At 38.8% G+C, this 16,045-nt stretch overlaps 2 protein-coding genes across 49 annotated transcripts in view; one reads left to right on the top strand and one right to left on the bottom strand.

Annotated features, from left to right (window-relative positions):
- The first annotated feature begins 3,962 nt into the window (after window positions 1-3,962).
- cd8a (CD8a molecule) lies at window positions 3,963-8,776 on the top strand. Of its 3 annotated transcripts, XR_002042929.2 has the most exons (7): window positions 4,804-5,175; window positions 5,294-5,623; window positions 5,712-5,810; window positions 5,913-6,029; window positions 6,217-6,256; window positions 7,321-8,051; window positions 8,173-8,776. XR_002042929.2 is itself a non-coding variant. In XM_019275303.2 (6 exons), the coding sequence occupies exons 1-6, from the start codon at window positions 5,127-5,129 to the stop codon at window positions 7,370-7,372; spliced, it is 684 nt and encodes a 227-aa protein (XP_019130848.2). In that variant the 5' UTR covers window positions 3,963-5,126; the 3' UTR covers window positions 7,373-8,776. The 3 variants fall into 3 exon arrangements, 2 of the variants coding, with proteins under 2 accessions (XP_019130848.2, XP_010741620.3); XM_019275303.2 differs by having other exon boundaries at window positions 3,963-5,175; window positions 6,220-6,256; window positions 7,321-8,776; XM_010743318.3 differs by having other exon boundaries at window positions 7,321-8,776.
- A 512-nt stretch (window positions 8,777-9,288) lies between these two features.
- Window positions 9,289-16,045, bottom strand: part of cast (calpastatin) — a 33,903-nt gene continuing 27,146 nt past the window's right edge. For 37 of the 46 annotated variants that reach the window (XM_027279035.1, XM_027279052.1, XM_027279045.1 and 34 more), the window contains 19 exons: window positions 15,452-15,565; window positions 15,174-15,278; window positions 14,952-15,068; window positions 14,738-14,851; window positions 14,429-14,542; window positions 14,205-14,315; window positions 13,983-14,036; window positions 13,763-13,867; window positions 13,430-13,546; window positions 13,056-13,199; window positions 12,862-12,966; window positions 12,658-12,765; window positions 12,441-12,533; window positions 11,931-11,975; window positions 11,686-11,823; window positions 11,499-11,579; window positions 10,811-10,840; window positions 10,430-10,536; window positions 9,289-10,327 (listed from right to left, as the gene is read on the bottom strand). In XM_027279035.1, the coding sequence (XP_027134836.1) occupies window positions 10,438-10,536; window positions 10,811-10,840; window positions 11,499-11,579; window positions 11,686-11,823; window positions 11,931-11,975; window positions 12,441-12,533; window positions 12,658-12,765; window positions 12,862-12,966; window positions 13,056-13,199; window positions 13,430-13,546; window positions 13,763-13,867; window positions 13,983-14,036; window positions 14,205-14,315; window positions 14,429-14,542; window positions 14,738-14,851; window positions 14,952-15,068; window positions 15,174-15,278; window positions 15,452-15,565 (1,794 nt within the window). In that variant the 3' untranslated portion in view covers window positions 9,289-10,327; window positions 10,430-10,437. Of the gene's footprint in view, window positions 10,328-10,424; window positions 10,537-10,810; window positions 10,841-11,498; window positions 11,580-11,685; window positions 11,824-11,930; window positions 11,976-12,440; window positions 12,534-12,657; window positions 12,766-12,861; window positions 12,967-13,055; window positions 13,200-13,429; window positions 13,547-13,762; window positions 13,868-13,982; window positions 14,037-14,204; window positions 14,316-14,428; window positions 14,543-14,737; window positions 14,852-14,951; window positions 15,069-15,173; window positions 15,279-15,451; window positions 15,566-16,045 lie in introns of all 46 variants that reach the window. The other 9 variants (XM_027279040.1, XM_027279037.1, XM_027279036.1 and 6 more) reach the window with 9 other exon arrangements.

The following is a 16,045-nucleotide window of genomic DNA, read 5'->3' as shown; positions in this document are numbered from 1 at the left end:
ATAAATCAAACTATATTACTATACGATGTTAAAATAAATAGCATAAACTGCGCAAGGCTAGATTTGTTAAATACCATAAACATTTATTTAAATAAACAAAATTAAACAAGTACTGGTAACTGTAACTGTAACTGTTACTGTTACTGTTACTGTTACTGTTACTGTTACAAACAAAATGGACCAAGATTGTATTTAGTTTATTCAGTTTAATATGAACAGTCACACTAATTGGGTTGACAAAGTTATTGAAACACTTCCCAATATAAATTAAGAATACAGTTCAACAGCACCACAAAAGATAGCCTCCAAAAGATGATAAAGTTTAATGAAAATCTCTTTATGATAGTTAACTTTATGATAGAAAACTGAATATGAAAACCTTTATGGTGGGAGATTTTAACGCTCTCTTGTACAAAAATGTTTTAGTTTCACCAATAAACTGCGCGTACAGTATATTATTATCATTTTGTGTCGATGCTTGAAGAATTGTTTCACATTCATCGGCTCCAGGAAGTTACAGACATTTAGTAGGACATCTAACATACAGGATTGATTTCTTCTCTTCTTGATTACAAACAGTGTGCATTCCAAACAACAGACACTGTACAAATGAAACATGAATGTAAAAAAAAAACACAATACACTTTATAAACCATTTGTGTGTGTGTGTATCCTCTGCCACCTTCTGATAAACATGTATTGCACACTGCTGTGTACACTACAGTGTGTTAGTACTAGTGTTTAAAATGTAACACATGTGTAGCAACCTACACTGATTCAATTCATTGTTAAAATTAACTATTAATTGGACATGAGGGCATAATGTTTTCTATAAAGATCTCTTGTCATTTTAACTCCAGTCACTATTTCAAAGTTTAGTCTATTTTAGTCGGCTCATGTTGCAGAATTTTTATTTACATTTTTTGTTATATATTACAAAAGGACTTTTGAAATATTTATGCAGAACACCATTGATAATAAATAATTTACACATCACATACATTGAGAAAACCTCTCTTCTACTTCTTTCTCCAAGAGATTATACATGTTCACAGTTATAAAAAAAAATACATATTATACCGTATGTATGCTATATAACCGTGATTAGTTCTGTAAAACGCAACAGTTCAACATTTAAATCCATGACACTTAAATGATACAACAAGAATACATACCAGCATATCAGTCAGGTGGTAAAAATGTCTGATTCCAAATACATAAATGTAAATCAGCAGTGTTAAATTATGCTAAATGCCTAAAAATAGGCTAAGCAGACAACCTCTTGTGTGAAACGTCAGCTTATTCTTACAGGATCAACAATCTTGAGACAGAGATCTTAAGACAGTAAGGCTTTTTAAATTTTTAGATTTTTAGATTTATCACACATTACCAGTCCACACGATGAGTCAGTGTTTTTCACATCTTCCATGTTACATTTTATATATTCCAGCAAAAGCCAAAATGGTCTGTTTATATTCAGAAATTATTTTCCAAAATTCCACATATATAGTCCTGACAGGAAGTCTCAGTAACATAAGAAATTATGATCAAACATATATTTGTATACAGGCATCTATACATGCACAGTTCCTCCATTTCCAAGTTCTCTATTTCTACTTACTCCTCTTGTTGCTCTTGGTTTTCTTTTCACAACCTTATATCCTATAATGCCTGGAAACTGGAACTGGTGAGCAAACAACAGGTACCACTGCTGATTTACTGGTATTGATACTGGTTTACTTCTATTTTCAGGACGTAAGGACGCCTCTTCTGACTGCATTTGAATGTCAAGCTATGCTACTGTACAGGTTACTCTCTTTCCTACTGGCTTCCCCTGGTCACCCACTACATACAGACACGCATAGATGTAAGTTTCAGGTTGGAGACCCCCTTGTGTGACTAAGATAGGGAAGCCCATGCAGGTGTGTTTTGTGAGTGACTCATCCCTGAAACAGAGATATGGAAAGGTGAAGTGGGCTAACAGAGCATTTTGACTGGGTCTCCCTTTTAACTCAAAGCATCAACAGAATCCCCTGCTTACTGAAAATATGTGCCTGATTTCCATCGCGGTTTCACTCAATAACTGTCAAAGTAATCTATTAAAAACAAAAAAAACAAGTTAGGTCTATAATAAGCATCTGCATTTTGAGGAAATAGTATGACAGGGTAAAGAAAAAGCTCCAAGGCACGGGCTAATAAAACCAAATAATGTATTTAATTCTCTGTTTCTCTCAGTCTCTGCCTGTCTCTGTTTCCCTCTCGCCTCCCACCCATGGAACAGATAAATCGCCCACAAGAGAGCAAAATGTCAGCACTTGTTGCCCATTACTAAATCGGTGCGTTTACTTTCCAGCACTGAAGAGGAAATAGAACAGGCCCTGGGTTACGTCACAGCTGCTGAGGCTCTCTCAGTTGATCTGAAGAAAGTTTCACTTCCTTACAACTGTTAGACACATGAAGTAACATGATGCTAGTTATTGCTGAGATAGACGCTATGCCTTTTGTTGTTGTAACTTTGATGTTAATGGAAAATACTGCTTTACGACCTGGGTCATTTTTGGGCCCTGTTCTCCTGCTAAGCATTTGAGTACAGCTTACAGCTGGGTTGTAACAGTAGCTCTCCAAAATCTTAAAGATACACCTCTTAAATTTGGGGACTTGCAAGAGAGAGATTTTCAAAAACAATCATCAAAATTAAAGCAGTAGCTTCAATTTGGTCTGATTACCAAAACGCTGGATCCTGCTTTTGTCTGGTACATGCCCATGTCTTTCAAACTCCACAACGGAAGTTTATGACACGGGTTTTCTGCTAAAAACAAGCCAAAATGATTTCATTTCAGATAACCCTGATGACATCATCAGGGTCGAGACATTAAACTGCTGCTTCTCTACTGCAGTCTGTGGACTCCACGCATGTTGCTTTTCAAGCCACACCCCAACCACTTATGTCACAGCAGGTGTTTCCTTGTGTTAGCATTTCTTCAGCCTTCAAAGGTAAAACACCTGCTGTGACATCACTGATTAGGGTGTGACCAGTCGTACAACCACTTTAAAGTTTCAGATGCTGCTAAGCATAGCAGCAGCAGCTGTAAATCCTGCTTTTGCTGCCATCTAGCGCTTTACATTTTCACTTTGCTGCAGTGATGTAACACCTTTGTTGTGTTTTCAATCTGTGAGGTGATGCTACAATTTGACAAGTTTATATCAGTGACTTCTATCTAAGTGATATAATCAGAATAAGTAGACTTTTAACCAGTGGTGGGATGTACATGTATCCAAGTACTGGTTTTAAGTACAATTTTGAATGTAGAACTATTAATTGTAACTACACCGTGGTATTTACAACTTTTACTTCACTAGTAAAAGTTATTTTTCCACCACTGCTCTTAACTACTCACTGCTTAACAAATAACACAAATACAATCTGTAATCCTGTTACAAACTGAACCAGTGAGTGACGTCACAACGTCAAAACGTCACACAAAGATTAAAAATGTAATTTACTATTGTTTTATGGTTACATGTAATATATTGATTGTTATAGGAATTTTCAAATGACCCTTCAATAAAGAAGACTGGATTCGAAGTATTAAAGTTTAAGTTGAATTTATTATTCTTGTACAAGAAAGAGCGTTCAACACAGAAGGGGTTACAGAGAAAAAGGCTCCCAATGAGCCTTGACAGTTAGTTTTAATACACTCTCAAATACACTCTCAGACACCTCCCCTCCCCATAGATAACATCATATTGTCTTTCTCAGTTCTCTAATCAGTAGCCAGCAGAAGGTCCCCTAGTCTAAAGGACACCCCCCTGACCTGTCGCTGACCCTTGTTCTTTTCTGAACTCCGTGAAAGGGAAGTGCCCACAAGACATGTATGAAATGGGAACACACACACACACATTATATGATTTAAAACATCTGAACCCCAGTATAATCCTAATTTTTTATAACATTAATAAGCATCAGTTGCAAAAGCATAGTGTGAATGAGTGTTCTGGGTGTAAATAAATGAAATAGCACAGAACAAGTGCCCAGACAGAAGAGTAAATAGTGTTAAAAAAAAGAGAAAAGAACGGTTCAAAACCACTAAAAGCTGCTCAGGTGTAGACAGGTGTATGACATCAGTGCGCATTGTTTTGGACATATTGCATTGTTAACCTTTACTGTTATTGCTTTTGTGTAATATTGCTTGTACTTTTTTTAAATTTTAGAATTATAGGTGCTCAGATTCATATCAGGGATGGTGAACTTGTGGTATGAGTCTCATTAGACCTCTTGACCATGACGTGACACCCCTAGACTTGACTTTTAACTCTGTTCAGATCCATTCAGTTTGCAGCTAAAATAAGTAATTTCACTTAGAAGGTGAAATAATATTTTTGGAATTCCAAAGGACATTAGGGCTGCAACTAATAGTTATTTCTGCTGAGCACTGTTTCCCAAAGGTCATAGCAACATCCCTAAAGTGTCAACTTATCGATTAATCTAATTAATGACTAATCGTTGCAGCCCTTAAGGACTTTATCAATCTTTTCTTCGGCTGCTTTTATTGTGCAAGAAAACACAGGTCGAAGATCAAAAGTTAAGTCAACTACAGAGCAATTGGCCAGCTGCTGGCAGGGATTCTTGCTCCGGGGCACTTCAGCAGGGCATATTTTTGCCTACATTGGGAATAAAGATGAGTCTCCTCTTGAAAGTCACAGTTCGATTTGTGCAGAAACTGTGTTGACTTGTGTCAGCAGAAAGTGGGCTGCCACACAGACTTAACATGTGCTCATCATGCAGTTTTTAGACTTCCTACTCTGTCCTCTTCAACCTACATACTACATACACTGCTACTTTTCTGTGTCAGTATCTGGGGAGTGAAGTGCTGTTCGATGCATCAAGCCAGAGGCAGAGGTGTGAAGTGCAGATCGGTGGGCTCCACTTCAAACATTTTGCAGACCACGATCATGCTGCAGGAGGTCTCTGCAACACTCTGCTGCAATGATCTCATTTGACATAGCAGAGAAGAAGGTTACAGGTGGGGCGTGGTTTGCCATCTGACTGAATTATCTCCTAGCAAGCTTCAGAAAACACCACAAAGACGTGTTTGGGGGCTATTGTCGTCTGCAAGATTAAAAAAATGGACCAAAAGTGGATTCATATTCTGGTGATTCTGGTATTTTGTCAAAGTAAGTAAAATTTCACTGATAAGTGAATTCATTACTTTAAAGTTTTAAAGCGTTCACTGGTCCATTTGCTTTTTGGTGGTGAATAATATTACTGCTCTTGTTCTATCTTATGTTTTAGAAATGACTGCAGGAGATGTTGCCAAGAAAACCATAAAAGAGGGGGAGCCGGCTGATATTGAATGTGAAGTTATAGAAAAGGGCACTCTGATCGTCTGGTTTCGAGTTCTGGACAAATCTGGCATGGAATTCATTGCCTCTTTCAGCAGTGCTGGCTTGAAAAAGCAGACTCAAACCAGCCCTTCCTCCGAATTCATTTACACAAGAAGCCAACACCATATTGTAACACTGAAGTCATTCAACAGAGATAAGGACAGTGGTCTTTACAGCTGTGCATCTCTTTACAGGGGTACTGAATTGAAATTCGGCCCAGTAATTCAGCTGGTCGGAGGTGAGTTTTGTTGTATAATATTGGTCTAATAATAACAGGATGGATGCTTTTCAGTCGCACTCTGATCACATTTTTATTGCCTTTTAAGAAAAAGTTGAGGTTGCACCACCGATCATCACCACCACCACCAAACAAGATCTATGCACAACAGCCGCGCCATGTGTCTGTGACAGCAATAACATTCAAGGTAAATGTTACAAATTACAACTGTGTGCAGTGAATTCTTATTATCTTCACATTTATGTTGTTATAAAGAGAAACAGGTGGTAAATGAGCACATGCTTTGCAGGGGGAATCAGTCCTTCAGGTCCTTCCATGTCTTGTAGTCCACTCATACTGTGGCCACTGGTCAGTGGCTGTGGCCTTCTTCTTCTGCTTCTCATCACAACCGCCTTGTACTGCAATAGTGAGTTCATCTGAAAAATAACCGACTTCATGTAGCCAGTTAATGCTATTTTTATGATGTTTAACAGTCAGTCATTTAGAATTTTAAATTTCTGTTTTTTCAGCTTCTCTTTATTTAAACTTGGATGATTTGTTATAATACATTTATGTGTTTCAAGTTTTTAATGATGCTTTTTGTTTTGCTGTAGAAGTAAGGACAAAGAGATGTCCACACCATTACAAAAGAAAGTAAGTTATTTATTTTTCTTTTAATCTAAAGACATCTTTCCATTTAGTAATATCCGCCGTATGAGACATGTGCCTCGCAGCCTACTCAGTAAGCGTATTGCAGGATTTACAGACGGCTGCGTGTTTTCTTTTGGACTTTGTTTTGCAGATTTGCTCTGTGAAGCAAATTTGACCTATTTCATATTGATTTTTTTTTGTTTGTTTTAATAACCTGCTTCAGAAAATACTGCAGCTGTTGGTTCATAGTCTTGTTGTTAAACCTCGACCTGACCTTTCATGCCCTCTTTAGTTTTCTGTGCCACGCAGGTGTTTGCTCCATGACTACAGACTGTGAAACAACTTTTTAAAGTGTAAAAGTAATTTTAAAAAAAAGTAATAATCTAAAGTAAATTATCAAAGACCTTCAAAAAGTGGTTTTGAAACTGATCTAAAGACCAAAACTAATCTACAGTACTACCAGTACTACAACACTGGTCAACAAGGTCATATTAGCTCAAGTTCTCCCACCACACCCCTGACATCAAAACTACTTTTTTTAATCACTCTATCTTTTTTATTTATTCAGTTAGCTATTCAGTGAAATGTTCACCAGGTGTTAATTAAATAAGCAGTTATTTCAAGGAAAACAGAAGAAGTTGTGCTATGTTAAGTACGCTGAGAGCAACTTTGTGTCCATTTCCCCATAATTAACAAAATTACTTAGTTCATCACAGTACTCCTTATTAGGGAATTAAAGGTTCGTAGAATAATTTTATTTCTAAATACTGTTTCAAAGTCATTTCCATGCTGCCAGCAATATAATAAAGGTGGAGAAAGACATACTTCTTTATTTAAATATTAAATGTGGTCTTAAGTTTTCACATGAAAACATATCCAGTCTAAAAAACAGTGAAATAAGCTCTAACTACTCATTACATATTTATTATAATTTCTCTTCCTAAAACACACAAATTCCCTCAGTGCATGTTTTTGACATTTTCTTATTATGATGAAGATGATGATTATTATTGTTATTATTAAATATTATTGTTATTATTATTAAATATCTTGTTTATCTCATATAGACCGCGGAACACGGCTCCTGGAAAACAAGTGACGGCCAACAGGCACATTTAATCTGAATGCTGCCATTTCACGGACGTTTCTTTAAACTGCAGTCATCTTACAGCGTCGTTTCTAGTTGCAGAAATCATTTTTCCTCTTATTTACATTTTAACGACATTTATGCAAAAAGTTCACATTGTTAAAAAGTGGATTCAACATGAAATCCTTTCAAAGCGCTTCATTATCATTTAGTTGCACACTGTGATAGTCAGACTGTACCCTTTAATGAAATAATGCGATATGAAATGTCTGTTCATCCAAATCCCAAATGAATGTTGAATAAAAAAACGCTGAAGGCCTGAGAATATTAGAATTAAATTAAGCACACTGATTTATGTTGGGTTTTTTTATTGAAGATTGTGCAGATTTGTATATAATTATTTTTGCTTTTGTGTAAATTTCATTTTCATATATGAGATGTACTTTTAGATTTTTACTTCTTGCTGTACTGTCCTTCAGTTCTTGTGATTTCAACTTTTTACGCACCTCCGGAATGACCATAGAGAAAAACATGTAAACATATTTAGGCTATGTTTTACTACATGAAGAAAATATGTTAATAAAACGTTTCCAAAACTTTCAGCGATTCTGCTGTCTGTGGATCTATCATGCTAAATGTGGGTTCATTTTGGTGAGGAACGAAATGCTGTTGCCACTATTTAAAAGAAGTGCGTCATGGCAAATCATTCACGTGTAACACCGTGAGTGCGATCACACAAGAGTTTTCTGTGTCAGAGCTAAAACGTGCCATAACCCACCCCGCCCTCAATACTGTTTTCGTTGTCAGTTGTCATGTAGGATTGTGATGGGAGCTGAATGTAAATGATACAGGAAATATCCATGAATGGTGAGGACACGCTTTAAAATCAGAGACTACTTCAGAACGTCAGAAATCATCGATGTCTGCATCCATCCACATTTTTACGCACTGATAGAAATCAGCTGCCAAATGCCCTCACTGTAACTAATCTATGAAAACCAACCTGACAAAAATCCTTCATCATAATGAGCCCACGTTAAACACACAGGCTGCCAATAGTTTAGCAGATTAAAAGAATAACCACAGTCGGTTGTGCGTCTTTACGCACGGTGGTACTTGGATTAAGTGCGTGTTCATAGCATATCTGCGTTCAACGTAGTCTTTATTATAGTGAAGAACTCGATGTTAAGATTAGGTTGATTTTATAGTTACCTAAGCTTAATTGTCAGAGTGCAGTTTGTGCACTTTGTAGCTCGCTGCATCCGCGTGTGAGAATATGTGGGTCCACAAACACGCTTCTTAAAGCAGGTGCACTTCATGCAGGGGAGTAAGGCTGGTCTGCTGTGCTCTGTGCTGTGTACTGAACTCGTGCTTTGAGTTCTCATATTGTAAAACGTGGCCACTATATTTCTCCTTTCTCTCTATGGGCACTCTGGTGCCTTAGCTGGAAATAAATAAACACACTTTTTTTTCCTTTTTCTGAATTATGAGGAACAATATGAGAGTTTATGAGAGTTTTTGTTTTGTAAAATTGTGTGTGCAGTTTTTTAAAATCATCACACTGTCTTGAATTTCATAAATAAATAAAGTACAATACCACTCAGACAAGCCTCCTCTCTTGGCTGCAGTAAATCTTTCTTTGTCTTCATGTTTCTTATTTTACTCTTTTTTTTTTCACACATCAAACTAAGCCCACGCATCTGCGTCTCCATCAGTTGTTCAGGGTCTTGGCGCAGAAAGTAGAGCAAGTAGTTGTTTTGTAGTAAGTCCCCCCAAGTAAAAAGGAAGTGGGCTGCTACAACTGTATGCAGAATGAAATGGGTTCATGTTCACAAACTGTTTTTTGATTTCCTGCAGGACTTTTTACTCACATTTAATGTTGTGCTTCTCATCTCAGACACAAAGTGTATAAACCGGACTCTACATGTAGACACCATTCAAATGTTTTGATTTTTTATTTAATTAGTACTCCGATATCTAAAATATCTCTCATATCTTTTGACTCACACCCACACAAAACCTTTGACATGAAAAAAAAAAAAAAAACTTGGGGAAAGTATATTGATTCGTGACTGGAAGTGTTTTCTAAATTATACAGTGTTTTTTTTTAATATAGAGAAAAAAAAAAGTCTTTTTTTACAGTATACAAACAGGGGCAGTTTACAAAGCTTGTAAAACACCTCGGCTCACTCGTGCACTTCTGGACACCAGCAAAGTTTTGTTTTTTTTCTTCTGTTGACAGATCTCTACGCAAACAAAAAGCCTTCGCATGAAGCTCTTGAATACAGAATGAAGCAGAACACCTCCTCCACATATCATGTAAACTATATGCTGTCCAAAACATAAGCAAAATAAGCTGTACACTAGTGTCTTAATGGCATCCGACCATCATGGTAGAAAACTTGGCTTTTCTGTGTACATCAAGATTGCACAAACATCCCAATACTATAGACCCACTCTGTGCTGCTCCCAGGAGAGCTGACAGTCACCACTGCTCCCACCGTCGGAGAAACAGAAACTGTCAGCTGAGATGTACATGCAGGACTCTGACGGGCAACGCCTTCCTTGCCTCAGCAAGCACCACCACACACCAACCAACAAAACCATTTTTCACTTGTTTTTAATTCCTCTCTTTCCCCGCAGTTTCTCTTCTTTCTTTGGTCATGACTCATTCTGTAATGACCCACCTTCATTTAAAAGTCTTCTTCTTCTTTCATTTTGCCTAAACACAGAAAACAAAAGCTTCTTACCCTTAAATACATTAAACCGAACAAGAAAGGCGCTGCACGTAGAGCTTGGCGTGTGTGTGTGTGTGTGTGTGTGTGTGTGTGTGTGTGTGTGTTGAGCAAGTGCTATGGGTGTGTCTAGGGTTTGTCTTTCTTCCAGTATACATTCTTAACGATTTAGAAAAATAGAATCATTATCCAGAGAGCAGCTCCCTCACTGATGCGTCCCTGTGGCCTGGAGGACAAATTGCACCGACAAACCTGCAACACATTCAGAGGCACATTCAGCAGAGAGTTAAAATATGTTTCACGTTTATGCTCATCAGACGGGAACGTTGTGCAAAAGGTGAGAACAAACCTTACCGAGTAGTCTAGCTCTTGCCTCCTTTCTTTGTAGATGTTGGGACAACGTCTGAGCTTAGCTGAGCTGATAGGTGGTCAGCAGCAGATGGCTCATCTGTGTGGTGTTTCTGAAATAGAAATTTGCAATTAAAAAGAAGAAGCAGCGCCTTTGCATGCAGTAATTATACAGATTGAACGTCATTATTTGGTTGGATTTAGTGTAATTAAGAAAGCAGAGACAGGCGAGTGCATCACATGCAGCTTTGTGCAGGCTCCAGCGATGGAGATTTTGATGATTTGTTTTGATTTTGATTCAATTATAAGCGCACAGATTCATTTATGTTTCATTATAGTGCATATTCAACTTTATGTAGGTCTACATGCAGCGGGCAGGTCGCTTACTTTAGACCTTGACTTTGACTTGCTCTTGCCCTGTAACAAAGTTGACACCTTGGTTAGGCTCAACTCCACGTCGCTCCATGATGGGGTGACCACTGATACAATATATGCTAGTAAACAACCTACAGGGGGCGCCATGTAACAGGAAAAACTTAAATGTCAGTAACCATGCATGTAAGGTGGCATTAGTCAATTACAGGTTTTTACCATTGGATGTCAGGTTTTACAAAGACTTAGATCCAGGCCTGTGTTTATCAAACTGCTACAAGAGAAATGTTAGATTATTTGCTTCACTCTTACTCCCTCTTACAAGTTATTTATTAAATTGCTTATGATAATGATGATGATTTAAAAATGCTACATTTGACAGAGCTCCAGAGGTTTCAAGTCAGTTAAAAGTAGATCCTTAATGACTGCAGCACAGTTGATTGGACACCTTCTGAGACGTGTTTTGTAGTGACTGGAATATGAATATCATGAATAACGTGTGCAGTATAATCAACTCAATTGCTAAATGTCTCTTATTCTTCACTTTACAAGGAAACCTTTGCTCTTTAAAGCATTTGTACGTGTAACTGTTAGAAGTTTGGTAAATAAGGGCCCTGGTCTTCCTTCCTACTTTTGACTTTTTCAACAATGCCACCTGATAAAGCAATCTTACATCCCGATATCACACAAATCCTCTCTTTACCTTTGGTTTGTCTGTCTTAGTTTTCACGGCGTCTGGGAGCAATGTGTCTGACAGGGACTCTAGGACAGGGCCAGGCATTGGCTGGGAAAGAATGAAAACAAGAAAGAAAGAACAAAAACTTTTTTATTCGTCTCGCCATAGGATAAGATGTATGGGCTTTGGCTTTGGAATTTATTTTCAGCGTTACCTTCAGGGGGTCTGAGTCCAGCACAGGAGGTTCCAGCTTTGCTGCGCCTGCAGCTGATGTGACTGGTGCAGTGGGGGTAGGAGCAGCATAGAAGTCACCGGACAGCAGGTCCAAGGCTGTTTTATCATCCATAGTCTTCTACAGAAAGACACTAAATCAAACTACCTGCATGTTGTATTTATATACATTTACATAGAAGTTTCACGGTGGTCGTCTACTGTTGTATACTGTGTGCGTATTTTTACCTCTTTGGGTGCTGCAGCTGCTTTTGCCTCTGCTTCTGCCTTTTTCTTTCAAATGAAATTGATGAATATTAGACACAGTAAAATTATTACCACCGCAACAACTTGTAAATAAGCATATCCCAGTAAATATTCAAATCCAACCTCACAAAGTAGATTTTCCCAAGATTAGATCAAGACAGTTACCCAGCAAAGTCTCCTTCAAACAGAAAAAAAATCTCTCTTTCTTCGTAACATCCATTTCATTAGTTGGTATATGTCACTGTTGTTTTTAGATAAAAATCTGACATCACATAAACAATCTAGGAACCATTACATCCTTATAGTTTGTCATGCATCAAAACTGCATGGCTAAAAATGATTTGATTGGTTTAATTACAAACTTCCAGTAAATAACACTTCAGCTTTATTTGAACAGAGATTAACATTAACATTTATTTAGGCTGATCAAACTCATACGGGGTCAGTAAGTGTCACATGCTACCAAACGTACAAATACAGATGTCACTTTACCTTGAGATCTTCTTCAGTGGGTCGAAACTCTGGTGGCAGCGTGTCGTCTCTCTCTCCCATCTTTATCAGCCTCTCTTCAACCGCCTTTTTCTCCTGCAACGATCATACAAATCAGAACAGCTGAAGTGACTGGTGGGCTTTTTCATCTGAGCACTCTGAAATTCAAAATATTCTCCCTCGTGCTCTCGTGGCTCTGCTCCTGAAGCACAGTGGCTACCTCGACAATGTCTTTGGCGGGAACAACAGGTTCGGGCTGTGGGGTAGGTGTAATATCCTTCAAGGTGTCTGATAGAGCGTCCAGGGCATTGTCTGCTTCTGCTGGCAGCTGAGTGCACAAACACAAAAAAGATTCTTGTGGAGCTGCAGGGTTTTAGAGAGTCTAAGTGGTCCAAAGAGGCTTGAGTTGTACTTGTTTGTTTACCTCCAGGGTAGCTTCTGTGGGAGGACACTCAGACTTCACTGCTGGAGCAGCAGTGCAGGCCACAAAGTCACCCGCCAAGGCATCCAGAGCAAAGTCTGCAGATGGCTGGAAGAGTGACATGAATGCAGCATTAAAAATATATCCAGTGGCATCTCTGTATCACTGCAGTAAACTGTGCTGGATTTAAAATGTACCTGTGCAGGGGGAGCTGAGGGGCTGACAACAGGGGCCTTGACAACAGGAGCCTTGACAACAGGAGCCTGGACAACAGGAGCTGCTGAGGAGCTCATGAAGTCTCCAGTCAAAATGTCCAGAGCTTCACCAGTACCCATGGTGGGCTAGAGGAGGAGTAGAGGAGGGAAATAATGAGGGGCTCTGATTCAAATATGTTCAAGGAACATGGGTGGGATCTTTGCCGCATCAATGCAAATAAGATTTGTTTTTTAAAACATAGACTCATATAAAGTTTCAATTAGAGAACAAAAAAAAAATCTATCTGCACCTTGATCACTGAGCTTGTGCTCTGATAATAAAAAGCTGTTTACAGTATAATTTGTCCCAGTCTCACCTCAGGTTTAGGAGCAGGCAGTTTTTTGAGTTCCTCCTCTTTAAACCTGTAGTCTGGAGGAAGTGAGTCTTCTCTCTCTCCAACACGCACACCCTTCTCCTTCTTGAATTTGCCCTCCTACGGAAAGGAAAATAAGGAAAAAGATGTTACCTGGTGCACACAAAAACACACAAACATATATGCAGACATGGATAAAGAAAGAAGGGCATTGTACCAACATGGCTATTTATATTATATTAATTATTATATTTATATTATTATTTATTATATTTATTTGTAATATTGATTTTGTACCATCTGACAAGAGGAACAATGTTGTGTTTGTGCTCCTACCGAGACGATGTCCTCGGGTCTGAGTTCGGGGAGTTTAGGTTTAGGTACATCTGCTGCCAATGTGTCGCTAAGAGCGCTGAGAGCATCCAGAGACAGAGAGGCACTCTGGGGAGAGGACAGGAGAGGAAGTAGATAGCTTATCTGTGTTTTATTAAGAATATTATTATTGTAAAAATGAAACATTTCACAAAATAAAGTTATTTAGTATCATCACAGTTACCTCGTCAGTCTTTGGTTTTGCTTCCTGTGGTGGTCCCACAGGACAAACCATTACCTGCAGGAACCCAGAAACACAGAGTGGGACATGTAAAGTCATGGGACAGTAGAGAACACAAAGCAGCTGAGGATACAAAATTATTTCCAAGAGAAACACAGTATAGAAGGACAAAATGTTTTACAGACATGCAAACGCATACACAGACATAGGGACCAGTAGCTTTACCTCTGGTGTTTTCTTAGTAGGAGGAGCAGGTGCCTGAACTCCGGAAGCTTTAGTGGGAGCCACAAAATCTCCAGCAAGTACATCCAGAGCAGACATATCCTCTACTTTGACCTGGAAAACAGAGACAATAGTGTTCCTTTAATACAAAATATACAACGTTGAGAGGGAAACAAGAAAATATCAGCCTGCAGATTTTGTCTACAGGTAACAGATACACAGTGTACCTGAGCTGGAGGAGCTGAGGGGGTGACAACAGGAGCCTGGACAGCAGGAGCTACTGAGGGGGTCATGAAGTCTCCAGTCAAAATATCCAGAGCTTCACCAGTACCCATAGCAGGCTGCAGGAGGAGAGAGAAGGATGACAGAGAAATATTGTGTATCGGTGTCTTGCAGTCATTATTGTGTTTATATGACAGCAGGAGGAGCCACAGGGGCTTTCTACAATAATCAACAGAGATAACAGATATTATATATTTCTGCTTGTATTAGTTTGTGCTGTTGCTACCACAGAGATAGATAGAGGGTCAGTGTACCTGTGGAGGAGGAGCTGAGGGGGTGACAACAGGAGCCTGGACAGCAGGAGTTACTGAGGAGGTCATGAAGTCTCCAGTCAAAATGTCCAGAGCTTCACCAGTACCCATAGCAGGCTGCAGGAGGAGAGAGAAATATATTGTACATCAATATCCTACAGTCATTATTGTGTTTATATGACAGTAATACTGTTAAAGCCTTCAAATGAAGTCTCACCTCAGGTTTGGGAGCAGGCAGTTTTTTGAGTTCCTCCTCTTTAAACCTGTAGTCTGGAGGAAGTGTGTCTTCTCTCTCTCCAACACGCACACCCTTCTCCTTCTTGAATTTGTCCTCCTATGAAAGGAACAGTGGGTGGACATATAAGGCCTGCTGAGTGTTTCTGTCAGGTGCTGAAACATTAATGCCGAAGGCTTTCTGCAATCAAAAGTGTTCTCCTACCGAGACGATGTCCTCAGGTCTGAGCTCTGGAAGTTTCGGTTTTGGTACGTCTGCTGCCAACGTGTCGCCGAGAGCACTGAGAGCATCCAGAGACATAGAGTCGTCCTGAGGAGAGGACAGGACAGTGCTTTACTGATCTGTCACACATTCATAGTTTAACCACTGAAGAACACACTTTGTCCAGCACACAAAAGAGTGGAAAGGAAACTTGAAAATAAAACACAAAAGAGAGAGAGAAAGAAAAACAGGGGAAAGAATCTGTAAATTTCCTGTCTTACCCCATCAGTCTTGGGTTTTCCATCAGTGCTGTCCTTTGCAGCAGCAGGTTTCTCTACTTTAGCTTTTTTATCAGTAGGAAGAGCCACAGGAGGAACTGCAGAGGATTGAACTTTCTACACCAGACAACAGAGAAGACATTAAACTTCATATTACTGAATGAAGGGTTGCACTGTGATCACAAAACATTAAAAGACATTTTTTATCTAGTACAAAATCCAGTATCCAGTATAAAAGCTTACAGTGTCAGTATTTTATAGGTAGTGTCACTTCTTGCCATTAAATAGCCTTTACTGAACTGAAGACTGTAAGGAGCTATATGTGCTATTGGATAAAAACATTTGCGTGCGTGTGTGTGTGTGTGTGTGTGTGGTGTCTGCTTGTTTGAAGACGACTGAGGAATGACTCCGATGCTGTTCATGTCTGTTAAGAACGCATTATCTGTTCATAGCCGAATCATCTTTGTATTTGTTTAAATCACTATAAAAAGGTAGTGCTATATTTTATTATTTATTTTGTTACATGTACATGTACACCTTAACTCCAACTAAAGCTTATCAACATTAGCTGAGATCTGACCATATAAAAAGGGCTGA

Source organism: Larimichthys crocea, chromosome VI (assembly GCF_000972845.2).
Source record: "Larimichthys crocea isolate SSNF chromosome VI, L_crocea_2.0, whole genome shotgun sequence".
Taxonomy (NCBI): domain Eukaryota; kingdom Metazoa; phylum Chordata; class Actinopteri; family Sciaenidae; genus Larimichthys; species Larimichthys crocea.
The sequence above is the reverse complement of the archived record's forward strand: the minus strand, read 5'-3'. Positions and strand labels throughout refer to the sequence as shown.